General features: G+C 43.8%; 1 protein-coding gene across 7 annotated transcripts in view; it reads right to left on the bottom strand.

The window, feature by feature from the left end:
* HIPK2 (homeodomain interacting protein kinase 2) overlaps positions 1-22,982 on the bottom strand; it is a 201,255-nt gene that overhangs the window by 49,711 nt on the left and 128,562 nt on the right. For 2 of the 7 annotated variants that reach the window (XM_039483535.1, XM_039483527.1), the window contains exons 3-8: positions 11,736-11,859; positions 9,517-9,636; positions 8,178-8,264; positions 6,931-7,115; positions 2,444-2,606; positions 74-200 (exon numbers count right to left, since the gene is read on the bottom strand). In XM_039483535.1, the coding sequence (XP_039339469.1) occupies positions 74-200; positions 2,444-2,606; positions 6,931-7,115; positions 8,178-8,264; positions 9,517-9,636; positions 11,736-11,859 (806 nt within the window). Of the gene's footprint in view, positions 1-73; positions 294-2,443; positions 2,607-6,930; positions 7,116-8,165; positions 8,265-9,516; positions 9,637-11,735; positions 11,860-22,982 lie in introns of all 7 variants that reach the window. The other 5 variants (XM_039483508.1, XM_039483490.1, XM_039483498.1 and 2 more) reach the window with 3 other exon arrangements.

Below are 22,982 nucleotides of genomic sequence, written 5' to 3' on the forward strand. Positions count from 1 at the left end.
GAGGGAGTTTTCAAATGAGAACCCAATCAAACAGCAGAAGGGCTGGTTGCGAGGGGGAAGGCCTGTTTCTTACCTTGGAAACCTGGAGGGCATACAATGAGGGCTTGCTGGAAGGGGTCAGGCCGGGCACAGATCTGCGCTGTTCCCGTCTGCAGGGGCATGCTCCGCTGGGCCACTGCAGCCATGGATGCTGCTGAAGGCTGGTAGAGTGCAGATTGGTAGTTTAGTATGGAGACTTCAGGGTTGGCTAAGGAAATAGTGGCACTGGTGGAGGTGGGAGCCAGGTTGGTGGCCTAAAGGAATGATGGGAATTAAACAAAAAACAAAACAAAAAAAAATGAGGGAGATGGTATGTTGGAAGAAGCAAATCTAAAAATAAATGAATCTAAATAAAACCAGCAAACAAAAAATAAAGGAGGAGCAAAATAGGAAACTGAGGAGCGCAGAGGTAAGAGTGGGTGACATGGGCAAAAGGAGCACACTGAGCATGATCAGTGAGGCCTTCTATCAACTGGGGCTGCTTCCAACCAGCCCACATCCCAGTTTGTTGTCCAAGGAGTCTCCAGAATGGAGCACATCTCCTCAGGATGGGTTTGATTTGGGAGAATAGGGAGGAGACAGGAAGAGAAAGGGGCTCAAAAGGAACTGGTCACACAAAGTCAAACTGCTCTGTAAATGCTTCTGGCACTTCCAGTGGGAAACTTGGCAAGATCAGTTCTGCCCCCAACACAAACCCTTAAGGAGAATTTGGAAATTCCCACACAATATTTCCTCCCATCACAACTACACATTTCTTTTGCTAAGAGAACCCAAGGCAGCTCTTCCCTCTCCCACCTTCAAAAAAAAATTAAAAAAATAACCCCAACCCCCCCACAGGCGTTAGATGATTGGAAACCTAACCTAGGGATGGGAGATGAAACAGGAGAAATGGCCTATAGGTCTGGTTTTTGACTTGCAGTAAGAATGTTGGAACTTCCTGATACTGGCAGAGCCTCACCCAAATCTTTGCTACTGTTTGACATGCAGGGACAGATTCTTCCACCCATATTCAAGCTAAGCAGTGCTAACAGTCTCATTGGAAGGAACTTTTGGTGGAGTAAGGAACTACTCAGTGTGAGTAAAGGTGACAGAGTCTGGCCCTTCCAGTAGTGGTGATGGTGTTTGGTTATAGTAAATGCTGCCAACTGGTGCTTGGGAGAGGTTAAGCAGCAGGAATTTGGGGAGTTTGTAAGCAGTCTTACTCTCCAGTCTGAGTTCCAAAAGCAAGCAAGGATACCTGTATTTTTAAACTGACAACCCACCACATTTAACCATGACACACTAATGACCCATCATTGTGTACAATTGTGGTGCCCACTGCTTTATGAATAATGTAAAGAGGCCTTTTCTCACTGTAAGTGACAAAAAACTGAGCCAGCATGAAATCTAGATTTCTAAGATACATGGGACCACTCTGCAAACCTGGATGGACTCTTTTGGAGCGTCTATTCCTGTGGCACCAGTCCCTCATGCCACAGTTATATTCATCACCCTTAAATCTTCTTATAACATCAAAACAAGGCGGCTCCCACACCAAAGAGCTCTACAAAACCCTAAGGATGACAGCCTCACCACGCTTCAGTCTTTTACTGTCCTATCCATGAATATCTCCCCTTCCCTTTAGTTACTATAACACAATTCCAAGGGAAACAATTTAAGCTACTGTTTGTTTAAAATACGCCAACACTGTACATATCAAGATCATGTGGTGGTCCCACTCTCGTGCACACGCACCCTCTTTTAAAATCTTTAAAAACCCTCCTATGATGATACAGGAGATCAAAGTGTAGGCAGTAGACCTGAATCTACTAACTTTGACTGCAAGCCCTTCGGGGTTGGGACTGTATCTCCTTGTGTGTACATACAGTGCCTAGCACAATGGGGTCCCCATCGCAATGAGGGCCTGCAGGCACTACCGTAAAGACAAATAATACACAAGGAGAAATACCACCACCAAATGCTAAGACAAGAAGTGAGAGCACTTCATTTTGCTGGTGCTGTAGAGTATTGTGTCTGTGATACGAGGATTTCGTTTTACCTCAGCAGTAATATGAATAAATCACTCGTGTCTGCCTGATTATCACTGAGCGCAATCCTACTTGTTGCATAAAGGGATACCGCCAGATTTTTTTTTTTTCATACCAACTTTCCAGGGAGGCGAGGCGAATCATCTCCAACAAGATAGACTAAGAATATTTCACAGTCACACAAGTGCCATGGAATTAGTTCTCCTGTATCAAATACCACGCAACTAGACAGGACTCAAAGTGGAGGGTGGCATGTTCTAGTCACAAGGCAGAAAGGAACCATCTTATCGGGTGTGTGCTGAGAGGAGCACTACGTCTGCTCTCCAGTTTCTAGGGCTCTCTAGCTTTCGGGCCCCAGCTGCTGCCAATTCCCATACCTGGTTGTGGACACTGTTCAGCTGGTTGTTAAAGGTCATGGTCAGGTTGGTCGATGTGCTCGGGGCCACATGGGTGATGAATGGTGTCTTGCTCTGGTTTACCGTGTCATACATATTCACCCGCCGCTTGCAAATCTCCATGTTCTGGAAACAGGACTTGACACTGTTTAGAAAAAGGGATGAGAGGGTGAGAAAGAGAGGGAAAAAAACCCCAGTGAGCATAGTTAACAGTCAGCTATAGAAGCCTAGCTTCAGGTCGGCATTTCTTTGATGGCCGAGACAAGTGATCAGGCCACGCTTGGCACTTGCTAGGTTAATCAGTGTTTGAATGTCCCCTTCTCCCCACAGCCTAGGTTCACACTGTTTGTAATGAAAGGGAACTAGCTGGCAGTCAATAGAAGACTGCTTTGGCTTAGGATTCTTGAGTGTCTCATCCAGCCTCAGTCCTGCAGCGTAAGTCATAGTCAGCAGCCAAAGCTGTCAGCAGTCAGACAGGAGGGGAAGAAAAATCAAATCAAGAAATAGCGGGTCTTCTTTTGTAACACGACAGAGAATGGTGAGGTGGGGAGAAGGGCCAGCTAGTCTTGGCTCATTTGGGATTCTTTTTAAGGCAGTTTTCAAAGTCTTTCCCTCTTAGGAGGAAGATTTTGCTGTGTGTGGTCAATGAGATATCTGAAATCTTGTTCAGCACTTTAAAAAAAGTTGGTCATTTGAGCTCAATCCTGCAAGATGCTCAACACATTGGCCCAACTCCAGCATGGCACTTAAGCATGTGCTTAACTTTAAGCATATGAGTAGTCTCTTTGAAGTTATATGGCTTAAGGGCTTTGCTGAATCATGGCTAGAATGCTCAACACCCTTCATGATCGGGCCTTGAGGTTGTCCCAGCCTGAGAGCCAACAGTGAGGGAAAGTTTAAATCCCTTCCCCCAGAATCCCTCCACACTACCAAAAAAACCCCTACTGATTAAATACACACACATATATATTATATGGCAGTGGAAGTATTGAAAAATATTTTTCATCCTCAGAATGCAGCAATATACCAACAGTGCAATATAGTATATAAAACACTGCTGCCCTGCTACAGCAAGATCCTTGTGAGGTAGGTAAGCACTATTATTATTTCACTGTTATAGCTGGGGAAACTGAGGCACAGAGAGGTTAAAGGGACACTATCAATTTAAGTATGGGCAAAATCTACTGCCCGACCATGACCTTTACCAACCAGCTGAACACTGTCCACAATCAGGTACTTTTCAATTGTTTTAAAATCCAATTCAAATGGTTATTTTCCACCCAGAGTTTGATACCCAAACCTGAAACTAAACCTGAAAGTGAGACTGACTATAAAGAAAACAAAAATGAAATTGATTTCCTTGATTTTCATTTGCTAAACAGAGAAATTTTTAAAAATAAGTAATGTGCATCAGGTTTGAATTTGTAAAATTATTTCACTTTTAATAATCTCAGCTGTTATCAGTAACATAAGTAAAGACAAGTGTTTATTTAGGATACATTATTTTTAAGGTGATAGTGTCCATTTAAAGAAACGTGCACCTGACCACAGAATGGTCAGGAACAGAATCCAGATCCCTTGCCCACCCAGTCCTGTCCCTTAATGAAGAGACTATGCTGCCTCTCAAAAGCTCAATAGCTATTTGGTTATGATTATATCTGTTCAATAATTACTCAATGTTGAATTAAATGTAAGAGAAGATGTATATACTTTCATTATGTACATACTTTTTAAATCTATGAAAGACAAGTAATCTGTACAATATTTAAAAATTGTGTAAAAGTAAAAAATCTATGTGACAAATGCAGAATGCTATTGCATGGATTTTGTTGTTGTTGTAGGTTTTAGCAATTAACAACTATTTTTCAAAAAACTTTATCGTAAAACACTGAAAACAGCATACTTATATTTCATACGATACTACCATTGCACATGTTACAAAAGAGTACAGCTGCTCCCCGGGTTATGCAAGACCCGACTTACGCAAATTTGCACTTACGGAAAAAGTTCCATAAGCCAGAAATAGGATTTTCGAGTTGTGGAAATTTTTGTGTAACGTACGGGTATACGTTTCTGACTTCTGCAAAATTTGAGTTATGCAAGGCTTTACGGAACGGAACGATTCTGTAAGTCAGGGGGGCATCTGTACTATAAAATATAACCTGTTCCCTCTAAGTTAGTGCAATAATATACTGTGTATGCAAAAACATGCATGGAAAGGCGACCAAACAGGTCAGAAAGACTGGCGTTTCCCACAATTTAATATCCATGCAATCAGAAATGCAAAGCTAGACACTGGACTCACTTTGCTGCTGCTTTGGGACTAACAAATACAAAGCCTCAAGGGTTCTTGGGACTTGTAGTCTTTCTCTGAAGCATGTCACAGTAAAAACTGCTTCCAGCAACTATGTCTTCTCTACATTTGCATCTGTTTCCTGATTTACTTTCAAGAGAGATTACATTCCTGGAGGCTTTGAAGTTCCTATTCTCAGGACAATCACAGGCCTGACTTCAAAATCAGCCAACCCACATTGTTTAGAGCTTGTTGCAGTTCTGACCAATCAGCATTTCCAACAGAGGAAGAATGAGGTTACACACTGAGCTGGCAGGATGTTTAGCATCTAGAGACCTGATCCTGAAGGTCTAACTCATACAAAAATTTCCACTGAGTTATTCCTGAATAAGAACTGTTAGGAGTTTTGCCCAAGAAGGGCAAGGGTAAGAACTTCAGAAATGAGGCCCTGATCCATGGAACGATTCCAAATGGCAATGGACTGGGCCCTGAGTCTCTAAAATTTTAAGCAGTTACTGCACATGTAGAAAGGATTGTTGCAAATGAGAGTATGTGATTGCAAATATAAAAGCAGATTTTTGTATATTATTTCAATATTTTCATAAAACACTGACATTTATGAACAGCTTTGAATGAAAGTAGTTTATTTTCTCTGTTTATAGCAATTATCTTGTGTTCATATTGCATTCATCACCTCAGTATCTATTTATCTATCTATGGCAGTTATATGGCCCACAGGGTCTGAGCACCTCACAATTTGTAACATATTCATTCTCACACCAGCCCTGTGAGTTACGGCAATGCTATTATCCCCGATTCACAGACAAGGAGCTGAGGCTCAGACAGTGTAAGGCAGGGGTAGGCAACCTATGGCACGCGTGCCGAGGGCGGCACGCGAGCTGATTTTCAGTGGCACTCACACTGCCCGGATCCTGGCCACCAGTCCAGGGGGCTCTGCATTTTAATTTAATTTTAAATGAAGCTTCTTAAACATTTTAAAAACCTTATTTATTTTACATATAACAATAGTTTACTTATATATTATAGACTTGTAGAACGAGACCTTCTAAAAATGTTAAAATGTATTACTGGCATGCGGAACCTTAAATTAGAGTGAATTAATGAAGACTCGGCACACCACTTCTGAAAGGTTGCTGATCCCTGGTCTAAGGGCTAGATTATTAAAGGTTTGTAGGTACGTGCTGATGCAGATATGCACCTACTGGGATTTTCAAAACCACGTGCCTAACTCACTTTGAAATCAATGAGTTAGGCAGCTAGACACTTTTAAAAATCCCACTGCACACCTATCTTCATCTATATATCTTTAAAAATTTGGCCCTAGTGATTTGCCCAGGGTCACACAGGAAGTCCATAGTGGTGCAGAGAACTGCACCCAGGCCTCCAAAGTCCCAAGCTAGTGTATAGTGCTGTTCAGGCCTTATTATAAATGAGAATCAGGCCCTAATGAACCATGCCTTATAACATCCCTGTCAGGCAAGTGAGTATTTCTCCATTCTACAGATGTGGAAACTGAGGTTTCACGTGACTTGTTCAAGGTCACATAGCAAGTCTGAGAGAGAGCTGGGCATGGAACTGAGATTTCTTGTTTCCAGTTTCTTGCTCTAAATCAGGAATCCTCAACAAGGGGGCTGCAAACAAGTGTTGGGGTTATGACCACTCTGCCCTCTCTCCAGACTGTTAAACAGAGAATGGTCCCGACCAGACTCCAGCTAGATGGGCAAGGGTTTCTGGGAGGAGGGAGTGGATTCCACTGTGGATAATGTTGAGAACCACAGCACCAACCTCTGGGCTATGCTTCCTCTGCCACATGCATAAGTCGAGTTGATACCATATCATATGCATATATTTTTTCTGTATTTTGATATGAATGTGTGTAATTATTGAATATTTACACAATGAACGTAATATTTTCTGAAGTCTTTTGAATGCCGTGCATCAGCAACACATTTCTTATTCATATCAGGTTCGGGGTTTTTTTTTAAACAATTAAATCTCTGGGTCTAAACTCCTTAATGGTGTCCCTTTCAAATACTGTTGCTAGGCCCTTTTATCAACCCAAACGTCCACCCTACAGCCCAGTCTCCCCTCCCACCCTCTTGATCTGCTTTTTCTCTCTGAAAACCCAGCCCAAGGCAGAGAGAAGGAAGCGTACTGTGTGCTATGGGGGAAATCAAGCAAGTGCGTCATGGTGACAAAGGGGTGGTTCAGAGTTTCAATCGGAGTTATCCTCTTATCCGCATCTATAGTCAACATCTTCTTTAACAGATCTATAAACTCCCGCCGGTCTGCCTTTTCCACCAACATATCGCTTCCTTCTAAATCCGTTGTCATATTCACCTGGAAAAGAAGGGACAACAAACAGTTAGAAGGGAGATGCAGATAGTCAGGTCTCCAGCAGATCATTTTCTCTCTCCTGACTCCACCAGGTTTCTGTCTCTGGAAGAGTAGCTGCTGAGGTCACAAGAAAGAATCTGAGCTGGCAAATCAAATCACCATCAGGCTAGTGCAAGCCAAATCTCTACACAGGCTGTTAGGTATCTAGCTCATTTGGGTCAATGGCTGCTGAAGATCTTAGTCACCCTTTGCAGCTTTTGAACAGCTTCTGTGTGGTAATAGACAAGCTCTGACAATCATTATGTATCCCATAAAGCACTATACAATTAGACTACTTAATTATGTGTCCTGCAACGATGACAACAACAAAAAAAACACAAACAAAAAAAATATCTCGGTAAGTTTACGGGGAACATCACTATTTATATATCACGTACCCGGAAAAGCCTTCATATTAAAATCTTTCCTGATCCCAAGCCTCGCTTTCTACATTTTAGCTAATGAAGCTAAAATATTGAGAGTTATCTTATACAAACTCTGGATCAAAAATACCCTGGGTCATTTTGTTGGCATTAACTTTAATAGCCCCATACCAAGTTCACTATTACAACAACAAAACAAATAGATAATAATAATAATAAACACTTTTCCTTTGCAGGTAGCTAAGCGCTTTACAAAGTGGGTAAACATCCTCCTTATTTTACAGACTAGGGAACCTGAGGCATAGAGAAGTTAAGTGGCTCACCCGAGGTCACATAGGAAGTTAGTGGCAGAGCTAGGAAGAGAACCTAGCACTTGTGAAACTCCTAGTTACTCAACCATGCTGCTTTATGTCACTTATATATCTGGTCTTTTCTGGAGGGATCCAATGCAACACATGACAACTGGGAGTTGGCTGGATTGGTGCAGACCTGGTGTTTCTCAGGGGTTTGCCCAAAGCAGCATATATACAGAAATGATGTCGTGCCCTGTCATAAACAGTTAGTTAAGGTGACATGCCCCATTTCTTTGCCTTGCACAGAAGCACAAGGAGAGATCTCGCTAGTTACTCACCAACGTTCTTACCTGTGCCATATCATCCAAACAGTTGAAAATGTACTTCCTTGCTTCCTTCGACTTAATCCCCGTCTCTGCCTCATGATCATCTGGTGTCTGCTCAAGACAGGGGAAAGGCAGTTACCTGGGCTGCCCTTGCATCTATGTAGGGTGATATGCCAGCTCAGATGGATACCTCAAAGCCCACCTCTATACAAAGCCATAGGCATAATTTGACTTTTATATTTGGGGTGGGGGGAGCTCCAGTCAGGCCAATGGGGCTGCACATGAGGGGGAAATTCCATGCCTACCCAAGGCTTGCAGTTTGGGGGGCAATGCTCCCCATGCCCCCCCTCCCAAAACTGCACCATGGACAAAGCCGCTTGTCTCTTCCCTGAACTAATAACCAAAATAGTAGCTGAATACATTTATATAGCACCTCTCATGCCTAAAGAATCCCAAAGTGCTTTACTGACTAAGATGGTCACAATCATTCTAAGCTAGAGGGCTCGCTGTTCAGAACACCAGACACAGAGCAGCAGAACATGTTGCTATCACTGATCTGATAACCATTTTTTGTACTATTATCTATTTTAATTGTTAAAATGGAAACGCGTGTCTCAACTAGACAGGTATTAAAAACAAATTCCACCCAGGAGCAGGTGAAATTAAACATCACTTCATCACCTATAACTATCAGCCATAGATAGGGAAGACATAAAGAACAACCCTAAATTGATAGGATAGTACTTCTCCCTCTAAGGGTACGTCTACACTGCAAAAAACCCACCTGAGGCAGTGAGTCTCAGAGCCTGGGTTAGCTGACTTGGACTCATGGGGCTTGTGCTACAGGGCTAAAAATAGCAGCATAAATGTTTGCACTCGTGTACTCAGGTTCTGAGACCCTTCACCGGGTTTCAGAGCCTGGTCTCCAGTCCAAATGGGAACATCTACACTGGTATTTTTAGCCCCGGAGCACAAGCCCAAGTCAGTGGACCCATTATCTGAGACTTGCTGCCAGGGTTTTACTTTGCAGGGCAGATATGCCTTTAGTTAAACTAAAGTAGTCCTGTTTGCAATATCCCCAGGATGGGCAGCTCCTGATTGGAGAGATTTTAAGGTTCACTTTGGACTTAAAGCTTCTACAATGCAGTGCCAGGCACTAATTGCAAAGCCATTGGCCAGCCAAGGGATGCATAATTTTGTTACAACAGTTTCACCTCAGCTCATACACATCCCAGCATCTCAGTTTTTGAAAACATCTCAATGCATTGTGAAGAGACGAGACCCACGCTCCGACTTAACAGAATGTCACATTACTTCCACTCTACTATTGCAAGATGAAGGAAACAAGGAAATATCTTCCTACCTTTAGCCTCCACAATGGATACGGTGAATCTGTATCCCTGTTGAAAAATCTTGTTGTCTTTGTCCCTGAACTTAACAAATACTCTGCTGGTAAGCCCTGTGTCTGTGAAATATAGCGAATCTGTAAGAGAAGGATGAGAGGTCACTGTTCATCCTGTGAAGATCTGTGATGGTCTCCTTTCAGGAGGGCAGGAGGCATTTAAAACAATGGAACAAGGAAAGAGAAAGAAGAGGGTGGTGTCAACTTGGGCTTTATCAAGGATATACTAAAAGGAATGAAAGAAAGAGAATTCCCATAGACTTTAATGGCATTTTCATCTTTATTATTAATGTCTCAAGACATTTACCCTGAAAGTCTATAAAACATTCTTCCTTTAGCTTCTAAAGTCTGTGGGAATTTCTCCCTTTATCTTCAGACTTTAAAGGTGAAAGAGAATGCCCACACATTTTAATGGAGTGTTTTTATTGACTTAGAGCTTTTCATGGTAAGTTCTCGTCTCTATAAGGTATGTCATTTCAATAATTTGGTACTTCTTTTATTTTCGTCGGAGCAGCTCAGACGATAAAGCAGATGAAGCCAATATTGGTGAACTGAAGCGGCCTATGTATTGAAGCAAATTTACACCCTCATTCTGTATCATGTACTAAATCCGCAGTGTTTATATAGCTTACTGAATTTGTCATGTCAATGGCTTTCATGGACTCTGCCTAGCTGGCATACACAGAACCACGGGATGTTATGCATATATGTCTAAGAGTGGAGAATTCTTTTTTCATTTAGTAGAGAAAAAGTATGTGAGCATGTAATTAAAGGCTGACATAATGTTGACACATGAAACCTTAACTTCAGCATTTCCTGACTTCTTGATTGCTTCACTTTGAAAACTTAATATTCTTCTAATGCAGGAAATGCCACAGACAAAACACTAGGTATTTTTAAAAGAAAAAAGACGGAAAGAAAAGAAAAAAATCCTAAGCAGCAGCTGCAGTCCTGAGGACTTCAAAACGCTGCTGGCCCTCACCCATACAAAGTGCCCACTCCTGCTGTGGAGCTCCTTAGGTACATCCGAGCAAGGCTCCCTCCTGCGCACTTTACAAACTTCAATAGCCCCTCTTCAGCCCACTCCCACCCTTACAAATCCACACAGGCTGAGGCAAAGACTCAGTTTCAGTGCCAGCCCATTTCACAAGCCCCACTAGAGTCCTCAATATACTTGACTAGAGTAGACTTTGCACTACTATAAGTCAATCGTATACATGCGTGTGATGAGTCCTTCCTCAACCGTGTACTTTGTCAGTTTATCTCTGGAGGGGAGTCTACTGCTCATGCTCTGTATGTGATTTTCAAAGGCACAAAACCGATTTCCTCTGGAACAGCTAAAGGCACTGAATCTCAGTGAGGGTTATTTCCATGCCAGATTTCACTTTTAAAGCCATGGCTGAAATACTATTAAAAAAAGAAAACTCTCAGGAATTTTTCATAATGGGAAAAGTGTAGTATATTTCGGTTCGTCACTCTCCTTTTCCCTTAGGCTTTCCCCAGAAAGATCACTTTCAGACAGAGCCCAAGCCCACAGTTTCAGAAAGGAATGAGCAACTGAAAAAAGATGGTTAGAATAGAAACTGTTATCTAACCTGAACTGTAGAGGTTGCTGTATCTCCTGTTATAGAGATAGCTCAGGAACATTAAAGTCTATGGGGCTGATCTTCAGTTAGCTTTAATTATCACAGCTCAGTTGAATTCAATGGAGCTATCACAGTTGACACCAGCTGAGGATCTGCCCCAAAGACCATTCTCTTTCTTTTCATTGATTTTAATATACGTCCTCATTAGGGGATTATAAAAAGCAGCTGAGTTCATACAATTTCTTATATTATAACAAATAAATCTTCATTTAATACTTGCTGTTAAGCGGAGTAAGGATGGCAGCTCTGTTCAGTGATTAGAGATCATCTACAGAGCTTTCTAGTCAACAGGAACTTATGCTCTTGATTGACAGTTCACTTAGGCAGTCAGTTCTTAAAGGCACAGTACTAAATATCTTACTGGTTACCTAGAACACTACAGGTGGATGAAAAAGTAGTCTTAGGATATTAAAAATCAAACACGCATCTCTTCCATCAGCAAAGACTAGAACGTTAAAAATCCGACCCTTCTGACACAAGAAGGAAAAAAGTTTCTGTGTTTTTGTTAAAAGCGAGTGCAGCATCCATACCAACCTGATCGTACTCTGAAGCTCCCGGGTATAAAGGCCAGCCCAAGAACAGCTCTGCAATAACACATCCCAGGGACCACATGTCGATTGCTTCACAGAATGGTAAACCAAGGATGATTTCAGGGGCTCTGCAGAAGAACAGATGAGGAAGCATTAACCACTGTAAAACACGCACAGGCATTTGTTCCGAATTCCATGTAACCAGCGACCCCCAAGAAGCTATTTGCAGAGAACAAGAAGTTGTATTGGTCCCACAAAGCCCAGGAACCATGGTATATATTCCAGAGTTCTGTCTTCTGGCATCAATTCTGTTAACCAACTACTAACACACATACAGACATCACCTTTACAGGACACTCCTATAACACCAGGTTTCAGAGTAGCAGCCATGTTAGTCTGTATCCGCAAAAAGAACAGGAGTACTTGTGGCACCTTAGAGACTAACAAATTTATTTCAGCATGAGCTTTCGTGAGCTACAGCATCCGAAGAAGTGAGCTGTAGCTCACGAAAGCTCATGCTGAAATAAATTTGTTAGTCTCTAAGGTGCCACAAGTACTCCTGTTCTTTTTCCTATAACACCATATACTGAGCTCTTATATTTCACTTTTCATCCAAAGATTTGAATTTCCTTAACAAAAGAGATAAGTGTCACTATCCCCATTTTACAGATGGGACATTGAGGCACAGTGGTGAAGTGACTCGCCCAAGGTGCTGCAGCTGGGAATAGCACCCATGTATCCCGATGCTCTGCCCAGTGCCCTAGTCATGGCATAATGCTGATTCTCTTTTACATAAGGATGTCCATGTACAAAACTCAAAGTGATTTACAAATATTCATACACTAATTAAGTTTTACAACAGTTCTGTAAGGTACAAAAGCATTGTTGCTTTTATTTTACAGATGAATGTACTGTAGAACAGAGAAATAACACAACAATACCACAGCTACATGGAGTTATGGGCAATGCCAGGAGAAGAACCCAGGAGTCCTGGCTCTCAAGGTTATGTTGAAGGCACAGGCCACATTTTCCATCTGCTTTCAGCTACGGAAGGGAGAAAGGGGATATTTAGGGTCCCCTTATCTGTCTCTCCAAATATGACTCTATGTTTGTTCCAACAGATGCCAACTGAAGCAAAGCAGACTTTTGCGCAGTACATTTTAACATTAGCTCTGCTTAGGAAATGTAAAGGAGGCACAAGGCTCTTACTCCTGAGGCTGTTTGATACTGTATTTAATGATTAACTTAATTAAGTGCTTAAGAGCAAAAGCCATCTACTATCTTCAAAGCTTTGGTCCATTCAGGTCAGCACTAGCAGAGACACCCATGCAACAGGGGAAATGCTTTTCTTCCCGTTTTTAAAACACAGACTCCAGCATTGAAACTGAGACCATTTAAAAAACTTACATTACGCTTCCACAAACCACTAGTGTCCCAAAAATGCTTTCATTTTCCTAGCAACTTTAGTCCAAGAGCTTCGAAGCACTTTATAAACAATGAAAACTCAACACCCCTATGATGCCTCAATACCCCTGTGAAGTAGATAAATATCATTATCCCCATTTACAGATGGGGATTTCGGGTTGTCAACTCTTGTGATTTTTATTGTGAGTCTCACAGTTTTATCCTGAGTATCACACTACTTGATGTTTCCTTAAAGCTCCAGCTTCTGGAGTCAGGTGATTATATTAGAGTCTCAACTTCCCTTTCCTGCAGACAAAAGCTTAAAAGCATGAACCCTAAAAGCTCAAACACCATCAGAAAAATAAAGTTCCCCAAATGTATTATTTTTAAAGTATCATGATTTTTAAACTAATCTCATGATGGGTGTGTGTGTGTGTGTGTGTGTGTGTGTGTGTGTGTGCGTGTGCGTGTGCGTGTGCGTGTGTGTCTCAAGGTTTTCAAATGCTTTGGGTTGGCAATATTGATCAAATGCCTCAGTCCACATTAGAGTGAGAATTGGAACCCAGGAGTCCTGATTCCCAAACCCCTTCTCCAACCACTATACTGTCTCCTGAAGTATGTTATTTTTCATCGAGATAGCAACCAATGACAGCAGGAGATTCAGACCTGCTAATTGCAGTTGAAAATATATTGTTTTCCAGCAAACGCCATTGCTTACTCATGAAGAGATATAACTTCAGAGAGGAGCTGTGAAAATGGGGGAGGTTTTCTTTATTTAAGAATCAAGAAAAGACACAGCAATGAGAGCCCGTACCCCAATCTCAGCACAAAACCCTCTTCAACACTGGGCTGACTTGCAGCGATAAAACATAAACTGTTGGCTCCAAACCCAGGAATCCAGAATCTGAAAATTAAGGTACCTTAAGCCTGGGCTGATTCTGCCATCCGCACACAGAGTATACTATAAGTCTGAGTTTAAAAAACCAATCATCCCCCATCAGCGCTCCTAATTTCTTTTGTGATTGCTATAAGCTTTTATATCCACCATTCCTTTGCATTAGCATGCCTGTCACTGCCAACTTTTTATTTCAATATTACAGCGCCAGTCAGGAGAATGGCAAAGGGTTAATTTCCAGATCTATCATCTATATTCCCCTCCCTTCCTCGTCCGCTTCTTCACTCCTTCCACACTGGATGACACCCAGACGAAAATACAGAAAGAGAAAGAAGACAGCTAGGATGACCTGAATCTCATTACTATGTAAATCCTGCATTCAAAGCCATCTGCCTCTCCCTGTCTGCCTGCATGTTATGAATGAAGCCTCCCTGGTCACTAATGAGAGTTCAATCTTGCACTGTCTGAACTTGAAATCCCATCCACTAACTTCCTGCGTCAGGGAGGAGATAGAATGTTATCCAGAAGCCTTCCCACCCATGAAAAATCATCTCCACTGCTGCCATACACAGGTATCACCCTTCCACTACCCACAACAACTTCCTCATCTCGACCATTCTTATTTATTTATTTATTGTTCCTGTAAGGAGTTACAATGACAGCCCTGGACACTGCAGTCCTCTGTTTCCCCAAAGAACAAGCTTCCACATGTGCTTCCAGATTATCTGCCATTGGATACCTCCTTTGTGTTTTACAGGGCTAAAATTCATATCTATTTTTGGGAGCATAGGAATTGCCAAACTGGATCAGGTCTTGGGCCGTCTGGTCAAGTACTTCAGAAGAGGGGGGCCAGAAACCTTGTAAAGGAATAACCTGCCCATAGAAATTTTTGCCTAACCATTGTCTGTTAGACGTTGGTTTATGTCTTGAAGTATGGGCATATGTTTGCTTTATGAATTTTTATATAATCTAATCTAACAAGGGATACTCTCCTTATCCATCTATAGGGGCATAATCATTTGTTTAATTCTTACTAAGCCATTGACCTCAATGATAAACTGTGGCAATGAGTTTCACAGGCTATGTGTTGTGTGAAAGTGTATTTGGTTTTATAGGATAAGTTTGTTGCCTTTCACTTCACTTCCCTTGTTACTATATTGGGCAAAAGGTTAAAAGGGAGCACTGGATTCATCGTCTCCTATGCCATTCATTATTTTTATACCTCTCTCATTTCCCTCTTATTTGTGGGTCTCTCAACTAAACAGTTCCAGTCTTTTTCAGTTTCCATCATGAGAATGTCCTTCCATGCATCCAATCATGTTTCATGCCTGATTCTAAATTCCTTCTATTTTTGCTATAACTTTTTAGAGAGGGGGTGATCAGAAGTGAATATAGTACTCAAAGTGGGGGCATACTATCAATTTACACAATGGTATTATAACAGTTGTAGAATTATTTTACATCCCATTCCTTTCTGATCCTAGCATTTTGTTTGCTTTTAGACTGACACTGTGCATTTCAGTTTAGCCTGTACAGCACCACAGAGGTCTTTCTCTTGAGTGGTTAGAATCATAGAATATCAAGGTTGGAAGGGACCTCAGGAGGTCATCTAGTCCAACCTCCTGCTCAAAGCAGGACCAATTCCCAGATTTTTACCCCAGTTCCCTAAATGGCCCGTCCAAGGATTGAACTCACAACCCTGGGTTTAGCAGGCCAGTGCTCAAACCACTGAGCTATCCCCAGTTACAATTAATTTAAAACTCAACAGTATCTAGGAGTAGTTCCATTTTTTTCCCCTTTCAGTGTGCACTAGCTTATATTTGTTAACACTGAATTTCATCTGCCACCATTCTGCTATTCCCTGGTTAGGTGCCTGAGAAGTTCTTCATTGTTTTTGGTAGTCTTGACTCACCTACATAATTCTGTGGCATCTACAAATTTTAGCACCCCACGGTTCCCTATTTTTTCAGATGATGAATAAATATATGTAATAAATTCTGGTTCTAGTATGAGACCGTGAGTCACCCCTTTGTTTATCCTTCTATTCTTAGATCATTCAAATTTGGTTCAGATACTCAAAGAGTGGCATAATTTTATTCCAAAGGAAGGAAAAGTTTGTCATATCTTAAGCACCATGTCAGCTGCACCAGGGTCTAGCAACATTAGGAGCCCTTGCACGGATGGCTCTACCATGTAGGGTGACCAGATGTCCTGATTTTATAGGGACAGTCCCGATATTTGGGGTTTTTTTTTTTTTTTTAATATGGGCTCCTATTATCCCGCATCCCCTGTCCCAATTTTTCACACTTGCTGTCTGGTCATGCTACTACCAGCCATTTTAAGCACAGAGTTAATTCAATCTGCTCAAAGTAAGTCTGGCTGAGGTTGTGTTGAACCAGTGTTGCAGGGGGACCTAGTGTAGACTTTAAAGTGCAGGCTAGTGCAGCAGTGTAAGATTCATGTGGTATCTGCTGCGTGCGTGGTGGATGCTGCGCTCCAACAGGACTGTGACTCCCTGCCTTCCTAAGCAGTGACTGCTGCTCTAGGCTTGCCAATGCTGGGAAACGTTGTGAGGAGAAGTATCTCCCAGCCTGCCTAAGGCAATGAGGACCTAGAACCTCTGCTGACAGAGTATTTCAACCTCCTCCCAAGGTCAGGAGTTTGTAAGGAAAAGGGGAAAGTTTTTCAATACCACAGGAAGGCCCAGCAGAGACAAGTAGAAGATAATGGGTAGCAAATCACACACCAAAAGCAGCCAGCAGAGTTTCTGAAGCCACCTTTGCAGTGAGGTTAACTGGAGCTCCTCATTTTCAGGATTATACAAATGCACCTCCCACATCCATCCCTACTCCTCCTCCCCTCCGCCCTCCCACACCCCTCTCCACACACTCCAGCCCTAATCCCCTCCATCCCCTCCCACCTCTCTCTACTATCCCTGTCTAAAAGCACAAAACCTGGTCTGGGTGACTCACAATTTTCTATCCCAGGCCCTAAGGGGCCAGGAGTGGGGGGAAGGGGAAAAGAGAGAAAAGCAAACTTTGTATTTTGGATAAGCAAAACCAAAACTAGCTTCAAGCTTTTGTTGCCAATAGCATCCCACTCTTCAGGAACGGGCATTAGAGCTGAGGGCCTGTAGGAAAGGAGAGATTCAGGAGATAGTGAGGTAGCAAGGGTGAGCTCACTGGACACCCCACCATGTGCAGGAATGTCCGAAGTTTATAATTTCTGCCCTGGCAATGCACAACTGTGTATTTAAAGCCCTGCTGCAGTACAGTCTGTGGCTCCAGCATTAGTCATTAGCTACGTGGGAAAAAACACTCCCTGCCCTCCTCTTCCACACACCTCCTCAAACATCTTTCCAACGAGACACCTCTCTCCGCTCCCTACCCACAGGAATGAACCGGGTTTAAAGGACACAAAATCTGAGTAGCGTGACTAGGGGATAGAAAGTAAAAGCCTTCTGCAGCCAACCTGGAGGAGGTCAAAAGAGGGTTTAAGCCTCTGAAATAACAGCAGTCAGCCCTGCCCCCACCTCTTGGCACTCTCACCCCCCTTCCCAACTTAATTACCGCACCAGGTGAGCTGCATTAAAGTGTCTGTAATGTTAGTGGGAACTCAGTGCTGCCTCCTTCCATTCCCTCCCTTCCCTTGGAGCCGAACTAGACAGCGATTTTAGCTGGCATGCTGGAGATCTGTGGTTGGCGGCCCATACTCCGACTGGGGTCATGGGCATGAGTGAGTGAGTGAGTGGGAACTCGGCCCTCTCTCTGTCCACTCAACAGCATCCTAAACCTGCTTGTGATGCCCACAGTTCCCCAAATGAGGAAATGCTGCTTCTTTTGTTTGCTCGCTTCTGCCACGTGACCCTATGCTGCTTTTAGGCCTGCCTCCGGCAGAATATTTACTTCAGTGACCCTGCTCTGCAGCAGGGTAATTTCATTGTCTGGTGTTTCTGTCAGGAAAATTAATTACCAGTCTCGCTCGCTGGCTTTTTCATCCACCTATCACAGGACGTCGAAAGCGACCGCCAAGGAGTTTTGTTTCCACAGAGTCGGATTTTGACAGCTGGGCTCCTTCTGAATTTTAAAACTGTCCCATAGGGTGCCCACCCTCAGATCAGTGGTGGAGCTAACAGGGAGCTGAGGAGGGGTGACCACACTTGTATGTGTCATGTGTGGTACCTTTTCAAGCACATTATGCACAGAGATGCTTTAGGCATAGGCAAGCTCGGCAGCTGGCTAGGGCAGCAGATTTGCAGGAAGCTGGGATGTGCTCTACCCCCCGAGCTTACTGCAGTGTGGACTAACTATGTGCACCCTGACTCGTATTAATGGTTTCTTAACAAGCTTTGATTTAGTCCTCTCTGCAATGGGACATCATCATTAAAACACCCATAGAGGCCTCTACATGGATCAAGTCCAGCCTTGGGGAGCCCACAGCCTGCCTGACCCCCAGTGCTCTCTCCCTGGACCAGCTCGAGCAGAAGTGGCTCCCCAGGGCAGGTGGGAACCAGAGGAACAAATGGGATGGCAGGGACTAGGATGTGCAGTGGCAACCTCTGTCCCCATCTCCCCCATCCTCTCCCATCTCAGCTGCCCCTGGGGTCCTGCCCTGCCCCCTGCATCCTACCCCCAACCCCCTGCCCTCCATTTCCTACTGTGTCCTAACCCCCCACCCCCGCTTCACCCCTCTATGTCCTAGCCCATCTGCCACCCAGGGTCCTGCCCCCACATCTGCCCCTCGGCTCCCAAGGGCCTGCCCCATCTCCAGTCTTCCTACCCAGCAGGGTCCTGCCCCCATGCCATCAGCCCCCTTCTCTAGCGTCCTGCCCCACCTGCCCCTGTATCCCATCCCCTCACCCCATCTGTTTCATCTTCCTAGCCTCCCCCACAACCACTTATCCTGCATGTAGTCCCTGCCATCCTATTTGTCCCCCACTGCATCCTGGACCCCACCCCATCTGTCCCCCATGTCCTGACCTCCATCCCCACCCTGTGTCTAGATTCCAGCCCACCTGTATTATCCCCGACATTGTTACACGCGTATGGTATGTCCCTCCTCTTCCTCCCACTTCATGTCAGGAACATCCCCTCTGGACTGGGGCAGCTCCTCCTGCACCCTAGGGTGCCCTTCAGATTCACACCAGGCAGATCCCAAGTGGGAGGGGGGGAAGGGGACAGATGGAGACAATGTTGCAAGTCTCAGTAAATATGTCCCTAATGCAGGGCTGGGCAGGGCAGCTGGCTCCTCAGGGCAGGGGATCCCAGTGAGGGTCCTTCCAGGGAAGCCTGTGTACAGAGGAACATGCTGATATATTTGTGGCTCTGTTACCCGGAAAGGGAAACTGACCTTGCGGGGCGGGGCATCAGAAGACTCAGAGAGTCACTCTTGTCTGCCTGGGACGCCTCCTTTGAAAGGTGGGTGCTGTCTAGGTCCCATACACCTTTATACCAGATCCTGGGCAGGAGGGGGTGGGGGTCATAATACATAGGCATGATAATGTGCAAAATTACCAGCCAATAGATAGAACTGAAGGTGGAACTTACTAGCAACCCATCACACAGCTCAGCCCGCACTTGCCAAACCCGGTGGCCATTATTTACCACTCTTGGTGGCCTACATGAACACGAAATTGGTTGTCTCAGTCCAATTCCTAGCGGACAACTACCCACATCACAAAAAACCATCACCACACCCTTGACACTGACTGGCACCCTCACTAGACTATGCTACCCTCTCACCCCCAATGGGGACCATTCTACCAGAAGGCTGTGGGAAGCAAGGGGAAACTTTCACTGATGTTTCCCATTCTGTAGATGAATAAAATATTTCGGTATCCAGAGCTGTGCATCTCATATCTTTCAGTGTCCTCTAGAAAAGGCAAACTATGAAACACAGCAGCTGTTCCCAGCCTGCACATCAAAGGCAGTCGACATTCTCTTCGGTGAGTTGGCAATTGTTTTGATTATTTACTAGCCAGATAACTCTATTTCTTTGTCCAAGCTTCCACCGTGAGATTTTTCAGGTCACAGCAAAGTGAACTGTAGTTCAGAGTGGAAGCTGCAGAGTCTGAGGAATAACCATTTAACCCGTGTAATGCCCTCTCTCAAGATACGGACTCACTGAAGTGAGCTCTGGAGGGCTGGCTTCAGAGTCTGTCTAAGCAGCTTCTTACCCAGCCAGAGGAATCCCTATAAAAAAGCAAAAATTCCTCATGACCTAACAGGGCTTAACACCAGCTAGGTGAATAACAGATTTTTTCAATTTGTAATGAACATTTAAAAAAAAATAGCATGCAAGTTGGACGAAACATTTCATTTCAGTTTTGAGCATTTAACGTTTCTGAAGTGTTTTGGGTTTTTTTTTACTAAAACTGAAAGAAATTTTTAATTAAAAATTAAAATGTTTCATGTTGAAAACATCAAAACAAAAGAGTTTGATTTTTTCAGGGATTTTTTTTTTGTTGTTGTTTAGGTGAAACGATCTGACAAAACCAATACGAATTCAGTGCCACTGAATCGACATTTTTCACCAAAAAACAGTATTAGCGCCCAGCTCTAGTTAGCACCCTATCCCTGTAGTTGCCCAGCTCCAGTCACAAAAGATCTTCTATGGACCAGAGTCTCTCTCACAGCACAACAGAGCATTATCACAAGCACTAGGCCAGAAAAATGTTGCATTTTTATAATGATCAATTGTCAGAGACAGCTTTCAGCCGGGCCAGGGGACAGTGAAGTGGCAGGGAAGGACACAACAAAGGGATGCCACCAATTCTATCGGATACATAGTGTATTGGGCACCCATTAAAATGTTTAATTTGTTTATGCTTGTAACAGAGGACGGAGCCTCTGATGGGCACCACTAACAATCCACCATGCTTTATTTTTCACTCTTCAAATACAGACACACCCAACTTCCTGCTAAGGATTCTGGGTGTAGCCCAGCAATCATTTCCTGTGTTATGCAGTATTGTCGTCATATCCATCACTAGAGAGCACTCATAATAGTATGCACACACCTATCATCATGATGAATCCCACAAGATTAGTTTCCAGGACATTCCCTCCCCCCCAAAAAAGGCAGGCATTCAGCTCTCCAAACTCTGTATGAACTAAGAGGAATGAAGGTTGTATCACAGTGGTCCCCAACCTTTTTCATCTGGCGGGTACCGGATGACAAGCCACTGAGGACCGTGGCCGGCGGACGAGCATCCGTCAAAATGCCGCCGAGAAGTGGTAACGTCAATAGGCGTCGCCGCCGAAAAGCAGCGTCATCCAGAGACGTCGCCGCCGAAAATCAGTGGCATTTCGGCGGTGACACCTCTGGATGACACTGCTTCTCGGTGGCGTTTCGGCGGATGAGTATGCGGGTGCACATAGATGCCATAGCGCCCACGGGCACCGCGTTGGGGACCACTGTTGTATCAACTTAGCATTCGGTAAGGGTTTATGTTACAGGACATAAATATAATGGGCAGAACATGTATACTCGCCAATGACATGGTTACAGCAATCCCTATATTTCTGTGCTAAGTAGCATGCAACTGGGAGTGCTGGAGGGAAGGGTGGGGCAGATCTTACTGTGTATTTACCAAGTGCATGCACAGTTATATCTGTCTTAAGAACAGAGAGCATGTTACATGGGAATTACTTTTGGACCCAGTATAGGTAATTACCAAGTAAGCTTCAGGAACCTGTAGTTACTATAGGGTATTTAACAACAAATACATCTCAGAATCAGGGACTAAAACAACTTCCGCCTGAGACTGACTATTAATGACCTAGCAGCATGCTGATAGGTAAGGCTGAAAAATACCTGCCTTGCCTCATCCCCAAAGGCGCGGCCCTCTGCAATTAAATGGCATAAAACAGCCGAGTATTGCCTATTGCATACTGTGCTTACTTGCGACATATTGTCAATCCAATATCTATATAATACATGTGGAAAAGTGTAACTTACTATTATGCCTTTCTTTGTACTCATTTTCCCTATTTGGCTTCACGCCACTTTTTTTTTCCTTTCCTTATAAAAGAGCATGACCACTCTTTTCCTGGTGGTCTTCAGTGACTGTTTCTTTGTTAACTTATCTTTCTTCTTCTACCTCCTTACCTCACTTTCTCTCTCTCTTTTCCTGTATTATCTTCTCTATCTCCTCCTCTATATCTTCTCCCTCCAAACTCTCTAACCCCCCTCCCCTCCCGCAACCCCCATGCTTGCATCCTCAAACACATATGGCTAGGAAATATTAATCCCTAAACACATAACGCGGGTGTACATCATCCTATGCATGCAGAAAAATATGTGTACAAGCGGAACCATGGATGTGCTACTAAAGCAGTGGGCTGCGCAAGTGCAGATTGTGCACATCCACTTTTGCAGGTGCAGTCACTTACAAGCACCACAAGTGGACGCACAAGTCAGGAGCTGACTGAAAATATGACCTACACTGGGATCCTCACGGTCTGAAAACAGCTGAACCAGAGTTAAAAGAGGGCCTCTTCACATTAAGGAAATTGGCACTGGTTAATCCTGTAACTTATCCAAGCAAGCTGCAGGGGTGTAAGTCCTGTTCTGGGCCAGTGTTGCACATCTCCATTAGGGGTTTTATAGGGAGAAACCTACATCCATGTGTACACCAGTGGGAATTGCCTTTAATAGAGACAGGGTCCGAAAGGAAACCCCCCGCTCACTTCAAACAAGAGACGGAGAAAGAGCACACAAACAAACAGTGGAAGCTTTGAGCTGGAGAAAACAGCACAGCTGTTCGCAGAAACAAGACAAAAGGTTCAGAACAGTTGCTTCCCCCCAACCCTCCCCTTGTCGTGTTGTTTACTGAAACCAAGGACTGAAATTTTGCAGGCAAAGCCACCGAGAGCAGCCTGTCAGTCTCAGAGGGAGGGGAGCAAGGGCTTCTTTCAGGATTATGGACCACTGCTAAATTGCTCTATCAAT

Source organism: Mauremys reevesii, linkage group 1 (assembly GCF_016161935.1).
Source record: "Mauremys reevesii isolate NIE-2019 linkage group 1, ASM1616193v1, whole genome shotgun sequence".
NCBI lineage: Eukaryota > Metazoa > Chordata > Testudines > Geoemydidae > Mauremys > Mauremys reevesii.